General features: G+C 35.5%; 1 protein-coding gene across 4 annotated transcripts in view; it reads right to left on the bottom strand.

Annotated features, from left to right (window-relative positions):
- sntg1 (syntrophin, gamma 1) overlaps positions 1 to 25584 on the bottom strand; it is a 46620-nt gene that overhangs the window by 13179 nt on the left and 7857 nt on the right. Inside the window, exons 2-12 of one of the 4 annotated variants that reach the window (XM_026258596.1) lie at positions 19109 to 19265; positions 12063 to 12112; positions 8290 to 8424; positions 3666 to 3722; positions 3521 to 3578; positions 3387 to 3430; positions 2508 to 2549; positions 2150 to 2285; positions 1961 to 2043; positions 898 to 1028; positions 338 to 467 (exon numbers count right to left, since the gene is read on the bottom strand). In XM_026258596.1, coding sequence (XP_026114381.1) covers positions 338 to 467; positions 898 to 1028; positions 1961 to 2043; positions 2150 to 2285; positions 2508 to 2549; positions 3387 to 3430; positions 3521 to 3578; positions 3666 to 3722; positions 8290 to 8424; positions 12063 to 12089 — 843 coding nt within the window. In that variant the 5' untranslated portion in view covers positions 12090 to 12112; positions 19109 to 19265. Of the gene's footprint in view, positions 1 to 337; positions 468 to 897; positions 1029 to 1960; positions 2044 to 2149; positions 2286 to 2507; positions 2550 to 3386; positions 3431 to 3520; positions 3579 to 3665; positions 3723 to 8289; positions 8425 to 12062; positions 12113 to 15004; positions 15054 to 19108; positions 19266 to 25584 lie in introns of those variants that run through there. The other 3 variants (XM_026258599.1, XM_026258597.1, XM_026258598.1) reach the window with 3 other exon arrangements.

The following is a 25584-nucleotide window of genomic DNA, read 5'->3' as shown; positions in this document are numbered from 1 at the left end:
CAAAATTGCTGTTTACACTGTACTTTTTGCAAAATAAATTCAGCCTTGGTGACCATAAGAGAATGTCAAAAACATTTAAAAAATCGTACCAACCACACCTTGCTGAATGGCAACATTAAACATCATTTCTTTAAAAGCTCTTCTATATTATGAAACTTTTTTTTTCCAGGATGAACAAAAGACTTTTGGATTTCTTACATTGGTTAGTCTCATTTTAAGGCATAGAGGTTAAATTACATTAGTACTTACAATCTAAGTAATAACTGTTTGGACAAGAATAGACTTTGGTTGTTAAATTGCTGTGCTTCTTCCATGCTAAAACTGCAGTTGTACTCACGTTGTGCTTGGTGAGGGCAGAAATATTTGAAGCTATTGCTTGCAGCCAGTCAGTGCATTCGTCAACACTAGGGCACTGAATTACCCCGCTGCACACCCCATCCACAGCAATGATTTGAAAGGCATTTTGCCTGGAGAAATGAAAAATACGTGCACTCAAGAGACATTCCACAAAATGTAAAAATTAAAGTCTAATTCTCCTTTTTCAATTCACCTTAATTCAAAGCAATTTAAAAAAACAGATTGATTTAATTAAATCCAATTTAAGAGTTTTCAATTATGTTCCGCTTGATGTGCAAAAAGGCCTCATTTCAAATTGTTTAACCTCATCAAAGTTTGCATTTGGTATTAAAGATCTAATGTGTTTTATTTGGGATCCCCTAAAACACTAATCAAGGAAAATCCTTTGTGACTAGAATACAAACAGAATTACTAGATGAAAGCAAGAGCAAAATACATTACATTAGGCACTGCAACTCTACAAATAACTACTATCAAAGCCAGAGGCATAGTATGAGCAAACAAAACAGACATTTCTTGTGCGGCCCCTGCTCAGCTCACCTGCAAATGTCAGTACCTGGGACGTACTGGGACAGACGCGCATGTAAGAGGGGGATGAGTCGAAGATCCACCCATCTCTTCTCCCAGCGCAACCCTGGAGACATCGGCCAAGACGAGCAAGACAATGTGTCCTGCGGCAAAAACAGAGATTAATAGATAAAGACAGACATACAGACAAATAGCAGACATACAGACAAATAGCAGACATACAGATAACAGACAGATAACAGACAGACAGATAGACAGAAAACAAAAAAACAACAGACAGATAACAGACAGACAACTGACAGACAGACAAGAGAGAGACAGACAACCTACAGACAGACAGACAAGAGACAGACAGATAGACAGACAGAAAGATAACAGACAGATGACAGACAGACAGACAACAGGCAGACAGATGACAGACAGACGTCAGACAGACAGACAGACAGACAACAGGCAGACAGACGACAGACAGACGGACAGATGACAGACAAGACGACAGACAGACAGACAGACAGATGACAGACAGACGACAGACAGACAGACAGATGACAGACAGATGACAGACAGACGTCAGACAGACAGACAGATGACAGACAGACGACAGACAGACAGACAGACAGACAGACAGATGACAGACAGACGACAGACAGACAGACAACAGGCAGACAGACGACAGACAGACAGACAGATGACAGACAGACAGACAACATACCGACAGACAACAGACAGACAGATGACAGATAGACAGATGACAGATAGACAGACAACAGACAACAGACAGACAATAGACAGAGAGACAGACAACATACAGACAGATAGACAGATAGACAGATAACAAACAGAAAATAGACAGACAGACAGAAAACAGACAGTCAACTGACAGACAAGAGACAGACAGACAGACAGCAGACAGACAGATAGACAGACAGAAAACAGACAGACAGATAACAGACAGACGACAGACAGACAGATGACAGACAGACAGACAACAGACGAACAGACAGACAGACTGACAGACAACAGACAGACAGACAGGCAGACAACAGACAGATAGACAGACATTTTTGGTTTTTACCGTGTTGTTGGGATGGTAGTTCAGATGTAGGCCACTGTCACACAAAGGAGACGAAGTTCCACTGCTCTGGTCACTTGGTATACCTGAAAAAGTAAAACAAACAAGCAAAAAAAAAAACTGTTATTAATTGTAAATATTACTTTACACTTTGACACTGTCTATATTGATCTATATTAGATTTATATTAACCGGTGAATGTAGCGAGTCCAAACACAGACGTACATGAGCAGTCCTCACACAGCGGCAGTTTAAGAAATGCAGGTGTCCTCTTCAGGAAAGACACAGTCAGAATCACCTCCTCACCTGCGTTTCGCAGCACCTGCACCTGAGAGCAGAAAACATGCTTGCTTATTCATTAATTAGAACGGATGTGTCACTCATTACGTTATAATTAGTCAAGCTTTTAAAGGGTGTGTCAAACTTACTGACATGCTTCAGCTAAAAAATTTAACACAGTGCTGAAGATTTCAATTCCGTTCATTGCTTTGTAAAAACAGCACTGACTGAATAATTATATATATATATATCCCAAAAAGATGAAACATACCACTTCTTCATGGCGATAACTCCTCACGTTAATGCCGTTTATCTAATGACAACATTAGTAAAAGAGTAAACATTAGTAATAGAGTAATAAGAGGGAGTTAAAGAACTGAAAGAACTGACTGAAAGAAGTCTCTTATGTTCACCAAAGGTGCATTTGTTTGATCAAAAATACAGTAAAAACAGCAAAATTATGAAATATTATTACAATTTAAAATGACGGTTTTCTATTTGAATATATTTTAAAAAGTAATTTATTCCTGTGATGCAAAGCTGAATTTTCCGCATCATTTCTCTTTAAAGTTACATGACCTTTCAGAAATCATTTTAATATGCAGATTTTTTTTTTTCCAGGATTCTTTGATGAATAGAAAGTTTGAAAGAACAACACTTATCTTTTACTGTCACTTTTGATAAATGTAATGCATCCTTGCTGAATAAAAGTATTACATTTGTAAAAACATTTGAACAGCATGTAATCTATAAATCTTTTAATAATTAAAAATTGCTTGTTGCAATCAGATCAGATTTGAATCTTTAATAATATTCAGACTAAAAAAATAATTTTAAGGACACTCTATGTTACATAAAGCTGACAGTTGATACAAGCACATTTTGTAATTGTTATTTGAATACTACGGATGGACATTGTGAATAATTCCCACATCTCAAACATGAAATATACATAATTCAGATTGAATATATAATTGGATTAACACTGCTTCAGAATGTCAACTCAAATTTCCATCAAAAGAAAGATGCTCTCTAAACATCTGCGGGCTGAAATGGAGTGAATTACATTAAGACACTGTGGGAGTTTTAAAGTGTCCCTTACACTGAAATTATCTTAATCGTATGACCCCATTTATGTATTTGTGCATACCTGGAGAATTCCATCTCCAATAAACAGAAGTCCGGAAAGTTCAGCTGCAAACGAAAGAACAGACAAATGCATAAACCAATAAACAACTTGTTATTTCTGAGAAGGAGAGGAGAGAGAGTAAATAAACAGCCTACCCTTCTGTTCCTTTGATATTTTAGATATAACAACAGGGATCTTGTGTTCAGCACCACCCTATGAAAAAATAATAACACAAAGACGTTCAATGTCTTGCAAAAAATTTAAGAGCCGAGTGAAAGCTGTGAGAAACTGCGCAATCACCTTGATGCTCAACCCAAATCCTCCGATTGTCTGCCGACGGATCGTTACTGTTCTTTCCTGTAAGGAATCAAAGCAAACTCGTCACTTTCACGCCACACCATGTCTGTGTGTTAAAGACAGGTAGTTTACGTTTCATGAAACTGTGAAGGTAATTAATTAATTTGAATTGCCTCCTTTTCATGTACATTTCCCGAGGGAAAAACAGGACCATTCCAACAATGCCAGTAACTTAATTACAGGGCAGTGAATACAACATGATCTGCGTGTTTAAAGGGGGGGTGAAATGCTCGTTTTCACTCAATATCCTGTTAATCTTGAGTACCTATAGAGTAGTACTGCATCCTTCATAACTCCAAAAAGTCTTAGTTTTATTATATTCATAAGAGAAAGATAGTCTGTACCGATTTTTCCCGGAAAAACACGAGCCACTGGATGCATGACGTGTGGGCGGAGCTAAAGAATCACGAGCGCGAGTAGGCTTTTGCGTTGAGTGCGTCTGGAAGCTGTGACATTACCGTGAGGAAAAAAACATTATCCAAAACAAACCATTGGATACAGTCAGATTCAGCCGTTTATTTATGATCCAGAATCAGATCCCGAGGCTGAAACTGAACGAAAGCAGCAGCAGCAACCCACCACATGTGGTTCCAACACATGATCGTGACCCTTTTTCGTTGGGACTGCATTATCCTTAAGAAATAAACGATACGCAAACGTCACACAGAGCCATACTCGAAAAAAACTTTCCGAAACTTGTGGCATTTCACCCCCCCCCCCCCCCCCCCCTTTAACCAGTGCTAAAGCTGCTGACTGCTGTAGTGACCATGATAGATGCAACACAATGGTCAGTATATTCTCTCTCAAATGCCAGTGAAATACACACTTGGCAATTTCATTCTCTTTCAGACAAAGGGGCACAGGTTAACCGGATTAAATATGAAATCATTCAAAGCAAATTCCTACATGTGTGATGACACATTCCAGAGCGGAATAATGACCCTGTCGCAAAAAAAGGCAGAGCTGTCCTTTTCTTGCTGCACAAAAACATTTCAATGAAATAAACTCTGATACAACCCACAGCTGCAATTAGGAAAGACTTGATGATGTAACCAATAATGTTTCTATCACCATTATAATTCTACACAAAAAGACACAATCTAAAATAAATCGAATTGTTAACATATACATACACACACACACACACATATATATGTGTGTGTATATAAACAACTTGTTTATACACACACACACACACACACACACACACACACACACACACACATATATATATATATATATATATATATATATATATATATATATATATATAAACACACACACACACACATCAATATGACATGAATTTGCTTATTAAAATATCTATATTGCTTAATATCTATCTATCTATCTATCAAAATTCTACATTAAAAGCAATGAAACAAAATTATATTGTATCGTATAATGTATATCTATCTATCTATCTATATATATATATATATATATATATATATATATATATATATATATATATACATTCTTGATCATTTTCAATAAATAAATAATATTTATTTTTATATATATATATATATATATATTAGGGGTGTAACGATACGCCGTTCGGTACGACGCTTTCGGTTCGGTACGCGGTACGCATTATGTATACCGAACGGTTCGTTGGAGTATTTAATTATATTTGGAAAAAAAAAAAAAAAAAAAGAGAGAGAGAAATATAATGATATGCGTTCAACAAGGTAGCCCAATAACCCAAACAACGTAACAGGCAACGCCCCTGACACTCCCGAAGAAGAAAAAAACACCATCTTATATGTTTATGTTAGGCTACTCAGCAGGCGCTCGCTCACTCAGTACGCGCTGAAGGCTCGTTGCAAAATAGCCAATGCGTTTAACAGACTAGAAATGAGAAGATCCTCCAATAACCAACAGGTCTGGTGTTTGGGTGCACTTTGGATTCCCTTTAAGCTATAATGGTGATGGCAAGAGAGTGGTGGATAAAAAAACAACGGTATGTCGCATCTGCAACATGACAGGGTACACTTATATTTCTGGTCTGTTAAATGCATTCGACATTTTGCAACGAGCCTTCAGCGCGTGCTGAGTGAGCGAGCGCCTTAGGGGCCGTTCACATATCGTGCCTAAAAACGCATGGAAAACGCTAAGCGCGTCTTTCTCCTCCTTTGCAAAGCGCTCGGGCAGAAGCGCTCATGAGGCGTCTGTCTTTGCTAAGCAACAATGACGTGCTCTCTCCATGAGACGCGGAAATTTCAGCGAAGGATAAATGGATTTGCAGCTCTAAAAATCGCTTGCAGTAGCTCTGCTACTAAATTTATTTCAAAATTGCAATCCATATCAGGGGCGTGTCTAGAGCATTTTCAGTGGGGGGGCCATGCTGGGGCACTGCCTCCTAATGGGGTGGCCGCCACTGCCCCCCCCCCCCCCCCAAAAAAAAGCGAAATTCTGAAGTGTCTTACTTATATCCTATTGATTTTATTATTATTTTTAACTTGAATAAGTTACTTGTAAACAAATGCAGTAATAAAGCACATTTTGATTACTTTAGTTTTTGTCATCCCTGTATATATCCATTAAGTTAAATTTGAGAATACATATATATATATATTTTTTTTCATTGAAAGAAACTCCCTATATCTTTACTTCTTTTCATGGCTTGCCACTGCTCTCTTCCCTGCCTTCAAAAGAAACACTTATGTGTGTCTGTTTTTCTCAATCTCAAAAAAAAAAAATCAAATTGTAAATGAAATGCACAGAATGCATCCACAACATTTCATGTGTAAATGGCTAAGTTAGGCCTGACAATTTAACTGACTCTCTAACTGGCTTACTCTCATGCATTAACAAGTAAGGTGTCACCAGACAATTATTATTATGGAACATTCTGTGCATATTGTCATTTGGTGCAATCTTGCTATATGTGGTCACTGTCACAAAATAAACTGATACAAAATATGCAAATCAACATGACATGTTTATTTTTTTATAGCCCCCCATCGTATTTTACTTTTATTGTGTTTTATTAAACGTTGACTGAACGTTCGATTGAAATCAACCACGACCAACGCGAGCAGAGCCTGACGGGGTAAAAACATTGATCTGAGAAAACCATACAAACATTTTAAACCATACATAAAGGTTACCTACCAGCTCTTTGTTTGGTGTCTTGTGATGTGTCGTTCTTGAACGACGAATCTTTAATGTGACTAGGGAAGAACAAGTCGTCTCTATGACGGCGACATCACTTTGATTGTTTTTTTTTTTTTTTTTACAGTGGATTCTATCTTCAAAAATGACCGTGTTGTATGATTTATATCTTTTGAGTTCACCCTTCAGATTAGACTATAGAACTGTACTGTTACTTGTTTAGGATTCAAAATGTTGTTTGCTTTTAATTTATGTCATTATGTCCTTTTTGAGCAAGCATCTTATACATATATTATTAAAAATGGATTAAAAATTAAACTAGGCTATAAATACTTTATTAGATTATTAGATTATTATATAGCCTAGTGTTTATTTACTGATAGACAGTCAAAAAGACAAATTAATAAATATTTTATTTATTAAAAGGTTTTATTTATTTATAAAATAATAACACCACAGATCCTCAAGAAACAGTAACAAAAACACAGTGACAGAAATGTCAGAAATAGCGCATGGGTCTGTCACGTGATTAAGGAATGATTTGAACCCGAAGACTTGTCAGACACGAGGTGAGTTAATCACAGACTGAAGACCCAGGACAAGAATTAATTAATTAAGTCCAAGATCGCGACGAGCGTTGTTTCTCTGAAGACGCTGCACTTCTTTGAATCCCGAACTTCAGTAGAGTCTATAGACTGATTTGCCATAAAATGAACCAATCACAAGACATCTTATAGGGGGGGCACCTGGGGTGGCCAATCGAATTTCAGGGGGGGCCGGTGCCCCCCCTGGCCACCACGTAGACCCGCCCCTGATCCATATACAACTATGATCAGCTGATCCTTCATCTTGGCTGAGCTCTCAACGTTGTTACGGGAAAGGATGAAGCTGATTGGTTGGTTCTTGTCACATGACCCGCGGTGCGCTTGCGGCATTCTGAAAAGTTGAGATGTTTTTACATTTTGCTGTATCTAAAACGTATCGAACCGAACCGAACCGTGACATCAGTGTATCGTATCGAACCGAACCGTGAATTTTGTGAACCGTTACACCCCTAATATATATATATATACAATTGCTTTTAATAATATGCAGGAATCAATTTTGCACAATAACACCAAAAATGTTATTAGGATAAAATTGGCTTTCATGTTGATATGAATAATTATTGCTTAATAAAACATTTTTATAAAAAATATTGATGTCTTCATATTCACTTATGTTGCACTCAGATAATTTAGCTAGTGTTAATTATAGTTCTGACCTGATTAAAATCAGTTTATGTCATGTTATCACATCAAGAACATGCTGAAGGAAACAGACGTAGAAGATACAGTCCCTGACACGGAACCAATACCAGAATGTGACGGCCAGCTGTTTCACGTCATAACTTTGTATTTTCCAGGACCGGATCAATCTGGTATGTAATGTGGACTGTCGAACTCACGCTCGAGTAGAACGGTTCTCCAGACACACAGATGACGTCTTGCTCTTGAATGGTGAGAATATCTTTGGCCAGGTGCAGACGAATATTGAAAGGCTCCTCGCTACCATCTTGAAGCAAATAAATCCCAGTCTTTGTCTGAAACAGCCAAAGTCACACAAACATCTGTAATCCTCACTTGACAACATGAAGTTAATTAGCTGTGAAATTGATCGCATGATAAAAAGCAAGGGCTTGTGTTTGCCTGGCAGAGACACAACTGAACATTTAAAGTCATTGCAGAATATTCCAGCTGGACCATCTGGACTTGGTTATTCATTCGTGGAAGATGTCTTGCCTCTCCTCTCATCCAAGTGGCTTCATCAGTTATCTGATGGTGGATTAAACATCTTCACACCACACAGTGTCATAATGACTGATGAAGCTTTTTGAATATATGACAAAATGTCTCCAACGAATGGATAATGAAGTCCAGATGCTCATCTTGACACACTGCCTGTCATAGGCTTAAATGCGGCTTATTAGCTCCATATTTATTCAGTATTTACCACAATGCCTTTCCTTCTGTAGATAAATGTTTGAGAAAATTATATAAGTGTCATGTATATAAGGCACTGTGAGCACTTTAATTTCAAACTGCCTGGCAAGATGTAATTTTGAGCAATGAAACGTTCTTGCCCTACAGTAATCATTTAAAGTACAGCAGACAAACTTACTGTATATGGCAACGCTTTAACAGATTTTAAATAACACTTCATTAATGGGAGTTTCTTCAAGTATCCCCACTTTCCACTGCCATTGGGTTAGTTTCCAATATATTGTTTAATGTCTAACAGTACATATACACATGCAAGAGATAGGAATTCAATATCAGAAAAATATGTATATGTAATGTATTTTATACATTATATGTATTTTGTGTTTCATAAATTGTTTCAATAATTTAGGAATAATTAAATGGCCTATGTCTCATACAGAGTAATTAAACAAATAAAACTAAAACTGTAAAATTCAAATCATAAAAGAAAACATCAGCTACTTTCTTGTTATTTCATTTTCATTTATGTTAACTTGATGTACTAAAACATATATTTATATTTAAAAAAAATACAAAAAAGTTACTAAAAACTTTAACTAAAATTCAAATGAAAACGCAAAATCTGAAAATAAAAACAGATTGAAAATGCAAAAAAAATATAAAATATTAATACACAAAAGTAACAAATATTTTCACACTGTGTAACGGAATAAAAAATGCACAATAAAAAAAAAAAAAAAATTCTGCCAAGTGATATCTATATGTCAATTTTAATTTTTAATCAGCTTTCTCGACATTTCAAACTTGTTAATAATAAGAAAAAAATTTCACTTTTCTTATTAAGAGTTTATTATTTTTTTAAGTTTTTTTCTATTAGAGATATAAAAATTTAGCCTTCATAAAATTATCTAATCATAATAAATTCAGAAGGCATTTACAGTGAAAAAAGACTGTATCCATAGACAGTTTGTTTTTCGTCAATACATATTTCATAATTTTACACTGAAATCTTTACCAACGTCATGGTGCTTTCATTAAAGCTTTCTGCTTTGAAATGTTGCATAAAACTGACTGTCTGTATATTTTGGCCTTTCCACTTGACAGCACGCGGAAAAAAAATACAGTAACTTCCTCAGGGCCCGGTTGTGTTGTAAGACTCGCTCCTATGATGACCAAATTGGTTGGTAAGCAGTTATTCATAAAGCAAGGAGAGACCAGGATCTTCTGTTGAGTCTTGCATCTGCATCATTGCGCTTTGTTAAAAATAATGATTCTCATATCGATGCTTCAGCAAAAACACCCACAAGCTCTAAAAAATATTCCTTAACAAATGCAATCCAAAATTTTATGAAAAAAAATTCATAAAAAAAGCAATTCATTCTGACCACAACATGTTGAATCATGCTTAAAAAGCACAGCAGTGTTTGTAAATAGATAGGAATCCTTCTGTCTATACACACAAGACTTATCCTCCTCTGAGCGCTCATTAATCTTCCACACATAACCGCTCTACTGTGTCCCCGTTTCTGAGCCCAAAAGCTATTAAATTTGCACTCTCTGCATTCATAGTAGCTTTGTATCCCCTCCCAAACTGCATTACTATAATACAGGGCCCACTGAATGTCTTGAATTTTAACATATTGAGAAGAAACATCCAGATTAGTGGACGATCAATATTTCTCAGTAGCCAACAGACAATGATATATAGGATATAAAGTAGAGTCAGCCGGGCATTATTGCAAAATAAATCCTGATGGGGTAATCAAGACCACTGAATAAACAAATGCATGGACTTAAATATTGATTTGAGTTGATATTATTCTCCAATCTTGCCTTTATATGCTATTAAAAGCTTTCGCTAAGAAAAATGAAAGAACGAACATCGCCTCAGTAATATTAAGAAAAGTGATTTTAATAATGAAGTCTTCTGAGGTTAGTTTCACTGTAATCCTCAACTAAGAAGCAAGATCTCACCAGCTGTGTTTCTAGAAATGAGAGCTAATGTCTGCAGTTTTCAGTCTCCCCTGAAATCAGGAATAGTTCGCCCCAAAAATGAGAATTTGCTATAATAAATATACAAATCCATCATCATAACGTTTGTTAACTTCAAACCATCGCTTCCAGCTAACATCCTCTGTCCATAATATTGCTTTCTCCAGTGAAAAAAAGAAAAGAAAATCATCTTTTCTGAATCAGCAGAGAAATGTGCACAGATCAAGCACTGTTTACAAGCAAAAAAACTGTCCAAAACCAACGTGTGGGTGGATTTTGATGTGAGAGAGATAATAGGAGATAGACTTGTTCGCTGGAGGAAGTGTTATTATAGAATATGGGCTGGTATTTTGGCCAGAAGCAAGAGTTTAAAGTTAATTGCATCTTACAAAAATGCTAATTTTCACTTAACAAGATTTTAATTGATGAACTGGAGTGGTGTGGATTACTTTGTAATGTTTTTATCAGCTGTTTGGACTCTCATTCTGACGGCACCCATTCACTGCAGAGGATACATTGGTGAGCAAGAGATGCAATGCTACATTTCTCCAAATCTGATGAAGAAACCAACTCATCTACATCTCAGATGTCCTATTTTCAGCAAACTTTCATGTTTGGGTGAACTATTCTTCTAATAGTCACACTAATTAGTACACACAAATTAGTTTAAAATGTGTTTATAATTGCTTATTAAACAGTGCATAACAAAACTAATGAGATATAATTTTCTTTCACTAGATAAACTATTAACAATCACAATAATATTCACAAACAACTGAACATATTTACATAATTCCTCATTTCAATTTTTTTTTTTTTTGGCACAGGACATTCTCAAAATTGCCAAATATTGATTATTCAGACAAAAATGAATCCATATCTTCACAGAGTTTAATTATTCATAGCTAGATTAGTTTTGTGGCATATGGCTTTATACTTTCTATAACAGATTGTGATCCTCTTTATAATCATTACATTAAGTATTTCAGAGAATCAAACCGTAAATCTGTTTTCTGTTAAATAACTAGTCTGCACACGGGAATTAAAGCAATCAGTTTTGACCTAACATCTTTGTTCCCCAGTGGAAAGTCAAGAAATCCATTTATTTGATCGATGTGCTCCTGCCTCCCTCCACAACATCAGCGGGTATTTATTTGGATAGAGTTTTTGTTACAAGTTGTATGCGAACACCACTTTATCTACAATAACAAAGTGTTTCAACAACGGCATTTAAAGCAATACTTACCTCTTCATTTGAAGTCTTGAAATCCATGTGCTAAGGTCAGAGGAACAGCCCTTAGATAGCAAACATGAAAAAGAAAACCAATCATCATGTAATGAGAACAAGTCGCATTAGCTCAAGCTAAATGTTACTGACTTTCAAAGATAAATGGTGCATGCAATGAAAGTTGCAAATGTTGCAAAGCAAAGAAAAAATCATTATAGATAAATGAAAATGCATTTGAAATCAATCTTTGGTTAGTTCATGCAGCGCGAGAGAAATACACAACTTTGCCTTGCATGAAAGCGCACTTAGATGTGCAGAAATGTAATCAAAACTCTTCACAGCAAATTTGTTTTGACAGATAAAAACAGCATCTGGACGTGTAAAGCCAAAGAGGAGGACGCCATTTGATATTCGGTGTAAAAAGCTTTTCCGAAAACTCCTAAAAGTGATACATTTTTATTTTGACACTCTTTCGCTAACATGCGGGTGGCAGAAAAGATTAACCAACCAGAAAGCAATAACCATTTCTGAATAGGAATACAAATGTGGCATTTCAAGTGGCTTGGAGGCCTACTAAATAATTCAGTGAGAGTTATTGTCAAACAATATATCAGCCTGTTTGAGATGGTTTCTGAACATGTACAGCAATTTCTGGTTTGCTGTACACGGTCTGCTTGAACGCTTCATTGTGCAATAAAAATATGGCATTCAAACAAACCCTATGGTCAAGGCTGGCACTAATGTTATTAAACCAACAAGTGATAATAATATCTTTGTTATGAAGATGTAAGGTGGATGTCAAAACTAGGTGAATTGCATCTCTAAAGTTACGGATAATAATTGAATAATTATAATAACAATATAGTGTCGCCTTCTGAACAACATACTGTATATAAATACGACAGATTCTGTTGGACACCGAAGGCAAAAACATATCTAGATCACATTTTATCATAAAAAAAATATAAATATTTCCTTTGATTTTTGAATGAAACACGACTCAGACATGCAGTCTGTGAGATTCGCCCAGCAACACATTTCCTGGATGAATTAATCACTGCTTATTCCTGTGCTATATTTTATAAACGTCTTAATAATTCATATTACAAAAAGCATCACACAGCAGTAGCTGACCACAGTGCTGTTGTTGATTAGCATTAAAATGCTGCTTGTGTACTAGAAGCAGGGCCGTGCACAGACCTTTTGAGGGGCATGTGCTGAAACCAAAAAAGGGCACCCCCCTCCCTTTTTATTATATCAAGATTATTTAGTAAGCCAGCATAAAAGGAAGAAATGGTCACATCTTCATGACAAATTCAATAACACAAAATAATAGTCTCAAAAGCTTTAGATTTATTCAAGATAATAACAACCATAATAATAATATAAGATAATTAGATAATATATATTATCTATAGATAATATAGACTCCCTCTTTTTTTAAATTCCATTTATATAGAAAAAAATACTTGACTCATACATAAACATGTTAACCAAATAATACAAATTAGCTTATAAAACCAAACAGAAACCAAAATCTTTTTTTATTGAACTTTATCCACTTTTTTTATGAACTTTGCAAAGAAAAAAAATTATATATTCTCTTTTTTAGCTATTCTGTTTGGTTTTATAAGCTAATTTGTATTATTTGGTTAACATGATTATGAATGACATTGAGAAGAGGGGAAGGTGAGCAATGAATTAAGTATTTTTGACAAACTTTTTTGAAATATAATTTAAGTAATTATGTCCAACTCAATTCCAGATTACAAGAAACTATAGCCATATCGTTACTATAACATATCCAATATGGATCCGCCTAACTGGCAAAAATTTGATACTGTGGTGGACCAGGGATGTTGGTCTCTTGAAGGTCTCTTATCCACTACACTTTCCCTAAAATAAGCCAGCAATGAAAAAATAAATAAAAACAGCGTGAAAAGTACAGTTGCAGTGAAAAGCATTTCTGAAGGATCACGTGACACTGAAGAGAACTGATGTATTGATGCTGAAAATTCAGCTTTGATCAAAAAAATAAATGACATTTTGAAATATATTCAAATAGAAAAAAGTTATTTAAAATTTTTTAAATATTAAACAATATAAGTGTTTTTGCTGTATTTTGGATCAAATAAATGAAGCCTTGGAATGAATCATGAATTACATTCTGCATGATAAACTATAAAGATTTCTTTTTTTTTTAGTTACTACTACATTACTGTAGTAAAACCATGTTTTACTACATTTTATACATGTGAGGACGAGCGGAGAGTATACCATAACATGATTAGCCTAAATGTTAATAAATTAAGTGTATCAGCAATCACAAATCAAAGAAGAAATTTCTTAGAAATATGTTATCTAGGTGACGAGGATCACTCGTCGCTTTGTGTAAGTTCCAGTTCGAAACAGCGCAGGGGCGCACCTGTTATGATTTTCCGATGGTAAAAACAAATGATATGTTGTTGTATCACTTACCAATATATTTAGTTTTTGACCAGCAAATGTGTGCAAATGTGAAATTTTTTTTTTCGTCATTAAAACGGCGACGGCACCTGCCGCTGCCGGTGTCCTGACATTTTATCCTGCCCTGTCAGATTTTCCTACCCTGGTTTACTGCGCACGCGCACATCAATATCGCGTCCTTTGTCACATCACATTTTCATCTACATGTTACAAACTAGTTTTTGTAGCTATATAGACGGAGCGCTCGGTTTTTCCTGTGGTAAAATGCATTTGGCCAAAATCGCATTTTTTAAAAGATGAAATGCTACTGTATGCACAGGCTACTTAAGTGTTGGCTATGTATTGGCTATGACTAGATGGCAAATGTTAGCCCTCTCTCTCAGGCGATGTCCCACATGTCTCAGTCAGTCAGACAGACATCCAATAAATAAAATATGAGCCTTTATAGACAAGTATTTAGTAGTACTTATTCAAACAAGAAGATATTTATTTACCCTTCGCAAAACTTTTTTCAGCTCAGCTGTTGTCTACTGTGCGGCTGCTGTGGAACCTCAGTTGATTCAATGAATATAGAGGGGGCGGAGTTATCAGCTTACTGACAGCTTGAGGATCGAATAAGATTTACACAAGCTCGTTTTAAGAACTTTCATTTGCGAAATATTTGTAAAACAGAAAGACAGACGTAAAAGGTTACCAAAAGCATTGATTTAAAAAAAAAAATAAAAAAAAAAAAATTTAAAATAAAGGGCACTTCGGAGTGTAAGGGCAAAAAGGGCATGTGCTCTGCACAGGTTGAGCCCTACCTGTGCACGTGCCTGACTAGAAGTATTAGTGAACGCTCGGATCAAAACAGTCCTGAAGATTGCTTCACAGAGAAATCACTTCTGCTATTCCATCTTCCAGGGCTCAAATTAAAATCATAACCAGCGGAGCACATTTAATCAGAACAATCGCATAATTTGCACAGTCTGAAACGACTCAGCAGGCAAATATGGAGGGATTACAGTTCTATCCGCCAGTTTTCTGTGGAAGCTTGTTTCTGCATTGGGATAAAAAAATGTTAATGTAATTGCGACGTTTTACCTCATAATCTTATCTCAAAATTCTTTTTTTTTTTCTTCTGCCACATTAAAAAAAATATAAAAGGTAATTGGCTTTTTATCTCAAAATTCTGGCTTTTTTCTCGCAATTGCAAGTTGACCTTTCTTCTCAGAATTGCGAGTTTATATAAAAGATTTGTGACTTATTTTCTCAGAATTCTGAGTTTATATCTGACACGGAATAAAAAATACAAAAAGGTTACTGACTTTTAATCTCACAATTCCAGCTTTTTTTTTTTTTGCAATTGCAATTGCAATTTATATCTCACAGTTCAATTTAAATTAATGCATTTTATTCTAAGCGACTTACAGTGCATTCAGGCTATCAATCTCGCAATTGCATTTTTTTGTTCCGCCATATAATAACAAATAAAAAAGGTAACTGCGACCTTTTATCTCCCAATTATGACTTATTCTTATTCTCGCTATTGCAAGTATATATCTTGCAATTCCGACGCTTTTCACAGAATTGTGAGTTTGTATCCAAAATGTTACATTTATATTTCACAATTCTGATTTTAAATCTCGCACTTCTGATTTATTTTCTCAGAATTTTCAGTTTATACTTAGCAACTGCTTTTTTATGTTTCCACCACAAAATACAAAATTAAATATTTTACTCCGACTTATCTTACAATTATGACTTTCATTCTCGTAATTGCAAGTTTATATTTTGCAATACCGACTCTTCTTCTCAGAATTGTGAGTTTGTATCCAAAATTCTAAATTTATTTTTCACAATTCTGATTTTAAATCTTGCTCTTCTGATTAAATTTTCTCAGAATTTGGAGATTATATCTAGCAACTGCATTTTGTTTTCCATCACAAAATGAAAAATAAAAAAGGTAACTGTGACTTCATTGTGATCTCACAATTCCAACTTTTTTCTCGCAATTAAAATTTTATATCTCACAATTCTGACTTATTTTTTCAGAACTTTATACGAATTCAGTTTAAAATACATTTTCTTGACCTACAGAATAAAAAAAGGCAATTCAGATTTTTTCCCAGAATTACACTTTTATATCTCAGAAATGCAAATAAAAGGGTCAGAATTGTAAGATAAAATGTTGCAATGTTCCATGGTTTTCGCTATATTTTGTCGGTATTCCGAACGCAAGGACAGCCTGGCTATTTTCCCCCACTTTAATCAGCGTGTTTTTCCTCTAAGAGTGCTTGAATGGCAAAATGTTGGAACATTTCTCCATAAGTAACATGTGGCATAAATACCTTCATAAACTAGATATACTGGCAAGCCCTTGGATTCCAAATTTTTTAAGAGGAAATAGCAATGTGAGGCTCATAACGGAGAGGATATGTGTCTCCAAAGCAGCAATGGTGAGTACCTCTTGAGTGCCATCTGTCAAAATGAGCTACATGCCCCTTAAAACCTCTGAGCTGGAGAAGACATCGCGGAGGGCTCCGAATTTCCACCACGGATCGATCCCAGCTAAGAAAGTCCTGGTAGAATACACAAGGCCTTCAGACAGCGGCTTTATGAATAATTCATAGGCGTGGCAAGAACGAGTGTTCCCTAATAAACATCTCTGTGAGGTCTACAGGTCTCTCCACCCGCGTGCCATTCAGCTGCAGCTTCCTTCATACAGACCGAGAAAAGCCAATAAGTTTAACATGTGGCTCATTGTCATCTATCAAAGACCCGGTAGAGGAATGCGCTGAAGGACGCTCAATAGTTTATTATAATCTAGAACATTTAAAAAATATTCAATTATGTTTTTATTGATTCGATGCAGCTCAAATCTGCTTTCATAGTGGCCTAAGGCAGTCACTAAAGCACTTTTTGGCAATAGAATCTAATAAACCAACATAACATGTCACAAACAATGACAAAAGACACAGAATGAACTAAAACATTATGCTAGCTGATGAAATTAGTTTCTTCATGAATACGAATCTTTGAGCACTCTAATAAAGCCATATTAATGTCGCAAAAAATGTTTAAGTAATTTTTCACCGTAAAAAAAAATTGTAGGATATTTTGCTTTGTGACATTATGAAGCACATTTCTCCTATTACCATAATGTATTCATACATTTTAATTTGTAATGGTAATGGTTTAAATTTGGTAATTATTAGATTATAAAAGTAATCATTTTTAATCATTTAATTTGTAAAGAATAGTTTATAAGAATGTAGGTTGTTTAAAAAAACATTCTATTGCATTTTTAATAATTCAATGAAGCTTGATTCTGCGTTCTAAGTCTCCGAGGCACTTTTTGGCAATAGAAACTAATAAATAAAAAATGTATTCACAAAGAACCATAAAATAAACATTATAACTGAAAACAGAAAGTTTGTTTTAAAAATTACCCAAATAAAAATTTTTAGCACCCTAATAAAGTCATATTCACCCCAAACAAATAGGAAATTTTGCATTGTGACATTATGAAGCACATAATTTCTCATTACTGTAACGCATTCATATATTTAAATTAATTTATTTTGGAATTCTTATGATTTTTAAGGGTGATTCTCATTATATTCTTATTACGCTAAGTAAATTATTTGAATTTTGTTTTTATTTAAATAAGCACATTTTCTCAAATAACAATCATAAGAATTATTACCTATGCTGAACTGTGATGAAAATAAAGTCACAAAACTTGTACAAATAAAGTATAGTTTTGTTAATGCAAAATATAACACAAAAAAGTATATAACCCAGCATCATGAGATACTATTTTAAACATTCAGAGCTCATTAAATTGCATTTGCAGTGGCTTGTGACCAAAAATAGAAATGTTGTTGCGTGTCCTTAAACCGTGACTACATCATTTACTATATGTTGTTTCTATGCTTTGCTTTCTCTCAGTAACATGCCTCGAATTCAGCTCATGTACAGTTTCACACTGACTCACTCGCTTTGCCGGTCTGTGAAAATGAGATGTGATTTGCATGCTAACAGGCCAGTGCAGTATGGTGGGTTTTATTTTTTTTCATCCGCAACATTATTTTAATACAGGCACCTCATCGGTTTGCTGTCTCGCAACAATTCTAAACGCCTTCTGCGAGATGTCGCTAACAATTCCCGATGTTTCCTGCATTGCAATGTCCATAGTGAAACAAAGGGTTCCTCTCGTTAGTACAAGAAATAGAGCTTAATATGTTGTCTAACAGCATGACAGCAAATTTAATTTGGTTAAGATGTTCTTAAAGGAACAGTACACTCAAAATTAAAATTCCAAATCATTCCACGAGTTTGTCAGTGAAACACCAAAGGAGATGCTGACACTGCTCTTTTCCACCCAACAAACAGTTATAGTGACTGTCAGGCTTCAATAAAGACAAAAAAGCGACATAAAAATCCCATAAAGCAGCAACTGTAGCACTCAGAACTCGGAAGAACGAAAGTCATGCCGGTTTGGAATGACACAAGGGTGAGTAAATGATGACAGAACTATTCCTTTAAGGTCTCCTACTCAGCAAAGGAATCGATTTGTCAAACTCCAGCTAGAGGTCTGGGTATTTTCAGCTTACCTCCAGGGAAAGATCTTCAGCACAGCACAGCATGGAGGTCAAGCCATGGGGAAGGAGGCAGGGGAGTCTTTGCAGGCGCTGGTTAAAGGCTGATGTTTTTCTTTTCTTCCTTTCTTTATTACAAGGATTTGGCCCTCAGGCCAGTGTCCTACAGCTGCTGGAGTAAAACAAGGAATTAATAAGGTCCAACCAATCAATTAGCAAGGTTGATTTGGTTATCTAGATTTTTTCTTTAATCTATTTTGGCTCTTTTTTGCATTCAATCTTGATTAAGCATGCTGTGCTTTCACTCTTAAGACAGTTTGCACGGTAAAAGCTTCTCTAAAAAAGATGTTTCTTTAATTTCATCTCCTGCTGCTACAGAGTGTCAGAGTATCCACCATGAAAATTGTGTCAAGATAAAAACAGAAATATCAAGACCCGGGCATTCTGTTTCATTCAAAGTTATCTGTCAAGCTGTGTTTTTTAACATTTTTTAATTTAGTTGCGTTGGTCTGATTTCAGATGGAGCTCTGTTAGTTGCAAATAAATACAACTAACCATATAATCTTGCAGTTAATATAATAAAATTAAAATAATGTTGTATCTTATAAGTGCTTTAAAGCCAAGTACTACCTTTGCCTTTGTGAAATGTAAGTTATTCACTGAAAATATTGAAGGAATAACCATTTATTGATAGCTGTGGTAACTATTCACTTTCATTGCATAGTAAAGAGCGACTCGGAAATTCATATGAATAACTCCTTTTGTGCTACATGGAAGAAAGCTATTGAAACAGTTTTCAAAAGACATGAGGGGGAATCAATGATGGTGAAAGTTTCCTTTTTATTTGTCGAACTATTTCACTTAAATGGAGAAGAAAATGCTTTTTGAAGGCTTTGCATTCAATCAAATAATTTGGCACAAACTCATCCGGCTATCATGGACTTATTACAATCATATTTACATTATTAATATGAATTAAATGCATTTATAAATCACTCAAATAATATGAATATACATATAATATCAATATATTAATATAAACACTGCTCACATCAAAATGTATACTTTTATATTATAATTTTGTGATATAAATTAATACTGTTTAATACTAATACTTCAAAATAAAAGAAAACTGTTTAAACCTGCTGCTCTATGAGATATTTTGGCCTCTTTATGTGAAAACGAACAAATCCGAAAACACTTTGTTGGTTATCCATTGCTGCTGTCTAGAGAACACATCAATCCCCCAGTTGCAATGGTTTTAGTGTTTCTTCAAGACTTTGAAAAGAAATATTGAATTCTGATAATTGCATTTTGCGACCAACATTGAGAGCAAAACAATCTGAAGCAATTTACATCTCCTCCATTGTGAGTCTCGTCTTTTTCTCCCTCGTTCCCTGAGAGAGAGAGTTTCCGAACACAAAAAGCACACAGTCAATACGGTTAAATTAAAACAGCGGGCTTCCAACAACATGTCCAGCCTTTAGATTCATATGTTGTAGTGTATGATCGCTTCCAAACTATTCAGCTCTGAGACAGTTTGCAAGTTTAAGAGCATTGTCTGCAGGAATAGCACAAGCATTTAACTATTACATCTGAAAGAATTCGGTTAAGAAGCCATGGATAAGCTCCAAAACAAGTAACAAGACGTATGTCTAGGAGTTTGCAGAGGTTTATTTCAACAGAACATAATGCAATCAGATCTCCCATCCTGAGACTAATTCATCCATGCTCGTTCTGTGCACGTTTCTACATGCTGTGCTCTACTTCACCATTTAATATCACAACCCCGTGATTCCCCCTCTGAAATGTCTAAAATAAAATCATTATTTGTCATTTTTAAAACTGCATTATGCATGGCCGACTCATAGTATTTTGCTTCATACATGTGTCTGTCATTACAAAGACCATTTATTAATGTGGGCAACAGAACATCTCGGCATGTCTTCATCCATTAGTGAACTCTCCTGGACCACTAAACTTCTGCGTTTTTCGCTGGCTGACATCTTTAAACTTTTCTTTGATAAAATGCCGCAGTTGTAATTATATATCTTGGCTGATGCTGTAAAACAGTTTATTGTGGTCTCCACCGGGAGCTCATGCACTTATCACCATCATAATGGCCAGACCGTTGGACCGCCACAAAAGCTATTCATTTCTGCAAGAAATGATGCAACAGCAACTCAAAGTGTTTCAGTTTTTTACTGAGCAGATCTAGACGCAAATTACAGAAAAACGTTCTGGCAGTATCCATGGAACTGTATTCAGGGCACAACGGTGCAAGCGTTTCACTCACATTTGCGACTTTAAATAGAAGAGTATTGTAAAACGTATTGAGAAGCATGTGCGAGAGTCCTTAAAGGGATAGGTCACCTAAAATGAAAATTCTGTCATCATTTACTCACCCGTATGTTGTTGAATGCACAGGAAGATATTTTGAAGAATGTTGGGAACCAAACAGTTAGAGGTAGCCATTGACTTCCATCATATTTTTCCCAATACTATTGAAGTCAATGGGTACAATCAACTATTTGGTTACTAACATTCTTCAGAATGTCTTCTTTTGTGTTTGGATGACGGAAGAAACTCATACAGGTTTGGAACAACCTGACGGTGAGTAAATGATGCAAGAACTTTCATTTTTGGGTGAACTATCCCTTTAAAGAGACTTTGAAGTCCAAAATAAGTGCCTCAATCCATCATAAAAAGTGCTCCACATGGCTCTGCAGGGTTAATAAAGGCTTTCTGAAACAAAGCGATGTGATTTGTAAGAAAAATTACCATATTTAAAACTTTATAAACCATAATCTCTAGCTTCCCTTAATTGTATTTCAGCTTAAAAAATGCAGGTTTAATACATTTTAGGTCATAAATATCTTAAATAGTATGAATAATGTCTTATAATATCAGGAGGTCTTAAATTCAAATCATGAATCCCAATACAACCTAATGTGATTATTAAACTTCAAAACGCTATGATTTACATGTTTCAGAGTAAAAACATTGCACTGTTGCACATTTTATAGTATTGAAAACAATGTATACTGTGAATTTATGCCAATACATTATTTATGATTAATGAATAATATGAAAATGTTTACTTTTGGTGTTTATATTGCTATAACAAGCATTAGCTAAGGACGTACATTTCAAAATAAGAGTCCCTGTGTATTTGTGGCTTGTTTATAATTAAAAGACCTGCATTATGCATTAAATTTCCTCCTAATTATTAAACTGTATTGGGCATTTAATTCAACATAAACTCTTCTGTCTGGGCTGTTAGTATCATAATTGTGCCAATACTTTTACAAGTAACAGGACAATAATTTGTTTATTACAGTATATATAGTTGAGACAGTTTAAGGCATAACTATAAATAATTCATTATTATTAAATACAGTTTGAAGCATATATATATATATATATATATATATATATTTGTTTATTAAAAAATGCATTTTTGATTTGAAATGTCTCCTTGCATTTTTTTTTTATCAATTTTCATTGCAGTTTTTAATGCGCTCCTAAAATTAAACATATTTCAACACAAGTGCTCCTAGGGAAAATTATAAGCATCAAGCGCTGGTATTTGATAAATGCAACTGCACATAAAAACACACTCTGATATAAACCTTGCTGGCATGAGGAGCTGACTAACCATATATGCAGTTAATGTTTCCTTTAGGAATGAATCTAATCTTCCCACGAACACCCGCATACACTCAGAAACAAGAAGTCAAACGGCTGGCTCACCACGCTGCTGTCTGTGACGCTGATGCCCTATCAAGGTTGATGTTTTTCGCAGGGTTTCTCTCAAGCAGGTGAGTGAACATGCTCCCATGAGATGTCAGCCAGAAAACCACATTTTATCTGTGTATTTCACAGACAAGACACAGAGAGAGCAAACACACTCACACTGCTCTGTGCACTGGGCATTTCCACTGCCTGGAAACCAGACAAAACCACCACTGCAGTGCCACGCTTCAAAGTGATTTTCAACCGTAGTGTTTGTTGAAATAACACGGTTGTTTTCTATTTGATATTACACATCAAATGAGCTTATATTTGCTAAATTATATTGCAAGATGTAATCACATTGCTTTATTTCAGCAAGCAACCAAAACAATAAATTATCCGAAGCCTATATTTACTATTAGAAGACCATATCACAGCAACAAAAGTAATGCAAAAAACATTTTCAGCCTGCACTTATAAACAACAAAAGCATCACAACTCTGTACCTATTGCAAGGGTACCATTGCTGTACCTCGGGGGTACCACCCCAGCGACGAGCTAAAAGGCACAAACTGCAGGGGTACTTCTTTGTACCCTTAAATATGGTACAAGTTTGTTCCCCTTGGTGGTACTGCCCCAGCGACGAGCATTTGTACCTTTTTTTGTCTTTTCTGTACCTTTATTTCTGAGAGTGTATAGCAAAATTACTTCCATGTTTTTGGAGCATGATCCATGTTATTCTCTGAACTATTATGTAAATGCATGGGGTAATCATAAGGTAATCAGTTGGATGGCATATATCATTACCAGAAAATCACAAGTTTGATTCCATTAATGTTCCAATTTCTTCTAGATGGAAATTAGATTAATTGGATAGCAAAAAGAGACTTTTATGAGCAAATTTCATGCTTGCCCAACAATGCCTCAAAATGTGCCAGATTAAAGTGCCCATACTATGGGTTATGAAAGGTTCATATTTTGGTTTTGGGAGTCCCCGACAACAGGTTGACATACATGCAAGCTCAAAAAACACTTTCATTGTCTTAAAATATGCATTTATTTTTACCTTACTTGATCAACGACTCCCAAAGAATTCACTCAACGATTCATTTTTTCAAAACCCTCCTTTGCATGATGCTAATCTGCAGTAATTGGTCCGATTGTTCTCATTTTAATGTCATTGTTACATTACATTACATTAAAGGGGGGGGTGAAATGCTATTTCATGCATACTGAGTTTTTTACACTGTTAAAGAGTTGGATTCCCATGTAAACATGGACAAAGTTTCAAAAATTAAGTTGTACGTTTGAAGGAGTATTTCTGTTCCAAAAATACTCCTTCCGGTTTGTCACAAGTTTCGGAAAGTTTTTTTCGAGTATGGCTCTGTGTGACGTTAGATGGAGTGGAATTTCCTTATATGGGTGCTAAGGGCGCGTCTGCCGGAAGAGCGCGCTCCCGTATAGCAGAGCAGAGAGAGGCTGTGCACAGACAATCCCTGATCAGACCGAGAGCGTCGCGAAATGTCACAAAAGGAGTGTGTTTTTGGTTGCCAGGGCAAGACAACCCTGCACAGATTACCAAAAGAGAAACAGCATTAAGGGACCAGTGGATGGAGTTTATTTTTACAGAGCATCAACGGAGTTGTGCAAGTGTTTTTTTTTTGTTCCCCTGCATTTCGAAGATGCTTGTTTTACAAACAAGGCCCAGGTTGACGCTGGATTTGCACATCGTTTATTTCTTAAGGATAATGCAGTCCCAACGAAAAAGGGTCACGATAGTGTGTTGGAACCGCAGGCGGTGAGTAAAACTGCTTCAAATATCTCTGTGTTGTTAACTTAGCTGTCGGCGTGTAAGCACATCAAGTAAACAACATGCGATGTTGTCATCAAACTGCACTTTCCACATGTACAGCTTAAAAAAAAAAAAAAAAAAAAAAAGACGACAAAGTGGAACTTAGTCATTTTCCAAAACCGCTAAGCAAATATATACAGTTTCAGTACAAACCACATAGAGAAGCCTTTGCTGATGCTGTTCTTGTTAAATTTCAGCCTCTGGATCTGTGTCACAGCTTCCAGACTCGCTCAACACAAAATAATACTGGCGCTCGTGATTCTTTAGCTCCGCCCACACGTCACGCCTCTAGGCGCTCGTGTTTTTCCGGGAAAAATCGGTACAGACTATCTTTCTCTTATGAATATAATAAAACTAAAGACTTTTTGGAGTTATGAAGGATGCAGTACTACTCTATAGGTACTCAAGATTAACAGGATATTGAGTGAAAACGAGCATTTCACCCCCCCTTTAATGCTTTTATCCAAAGCAAGTTACAATTGCTATATATGAAAGAGGTTGCACGCCTCTTGTGCAACTTGGTGTCTCACAGTGGATTCAAACCCAGGTCTCTCAAACCAAAGGCATGTGTCTTATCCACTACGCCAACACCACAACATTGTGCCTGCAATGTCTGATAAAGCAGCGTTTGTGAGTGCAGTGCTGCTTTGTGTACAGCATTAAAACTGCTATTTTACTGCTCCAAAAGCGGCACCTAATGGCAAAAAATGTATTTACATTTTTATTTCAGACCAACAAGTGGGCGGGCAATATTCTAATGTTGCATGATGAAGTCAATATGAAACGTGACGGATTCGTTTAAAAAACGACTCATTTCAATGATTCAGAGTCTACATTTTCTTTTGAGAGACAATAACTTTATACACGGTGCACTTTCAGATTTAAAACTTTGCAGAGCTGTGTT

The sequence above is a fragment of the Carassius auratus genome, unplaced genomic scaffold (assembly GCF_003368295.1).
Source record: "Carassius auratus strain Wakin unplaced genomic scaffold, ASM336829v1 scaf_tig00214714_1_2670353, whole genome shotgun sequence".
NCBI classification, from domain to species: Eukaryota; Metazoa; Chordata; class Actinopteri; order Cypriniformes; family Cyprinidae; genus Carassius; species Carassius auratus.
The sequence above is the reverse complement of the archived record's forward strand: the minus strand, read 5'-3'. Positions and strand labels throughout refer to the sequence as shown.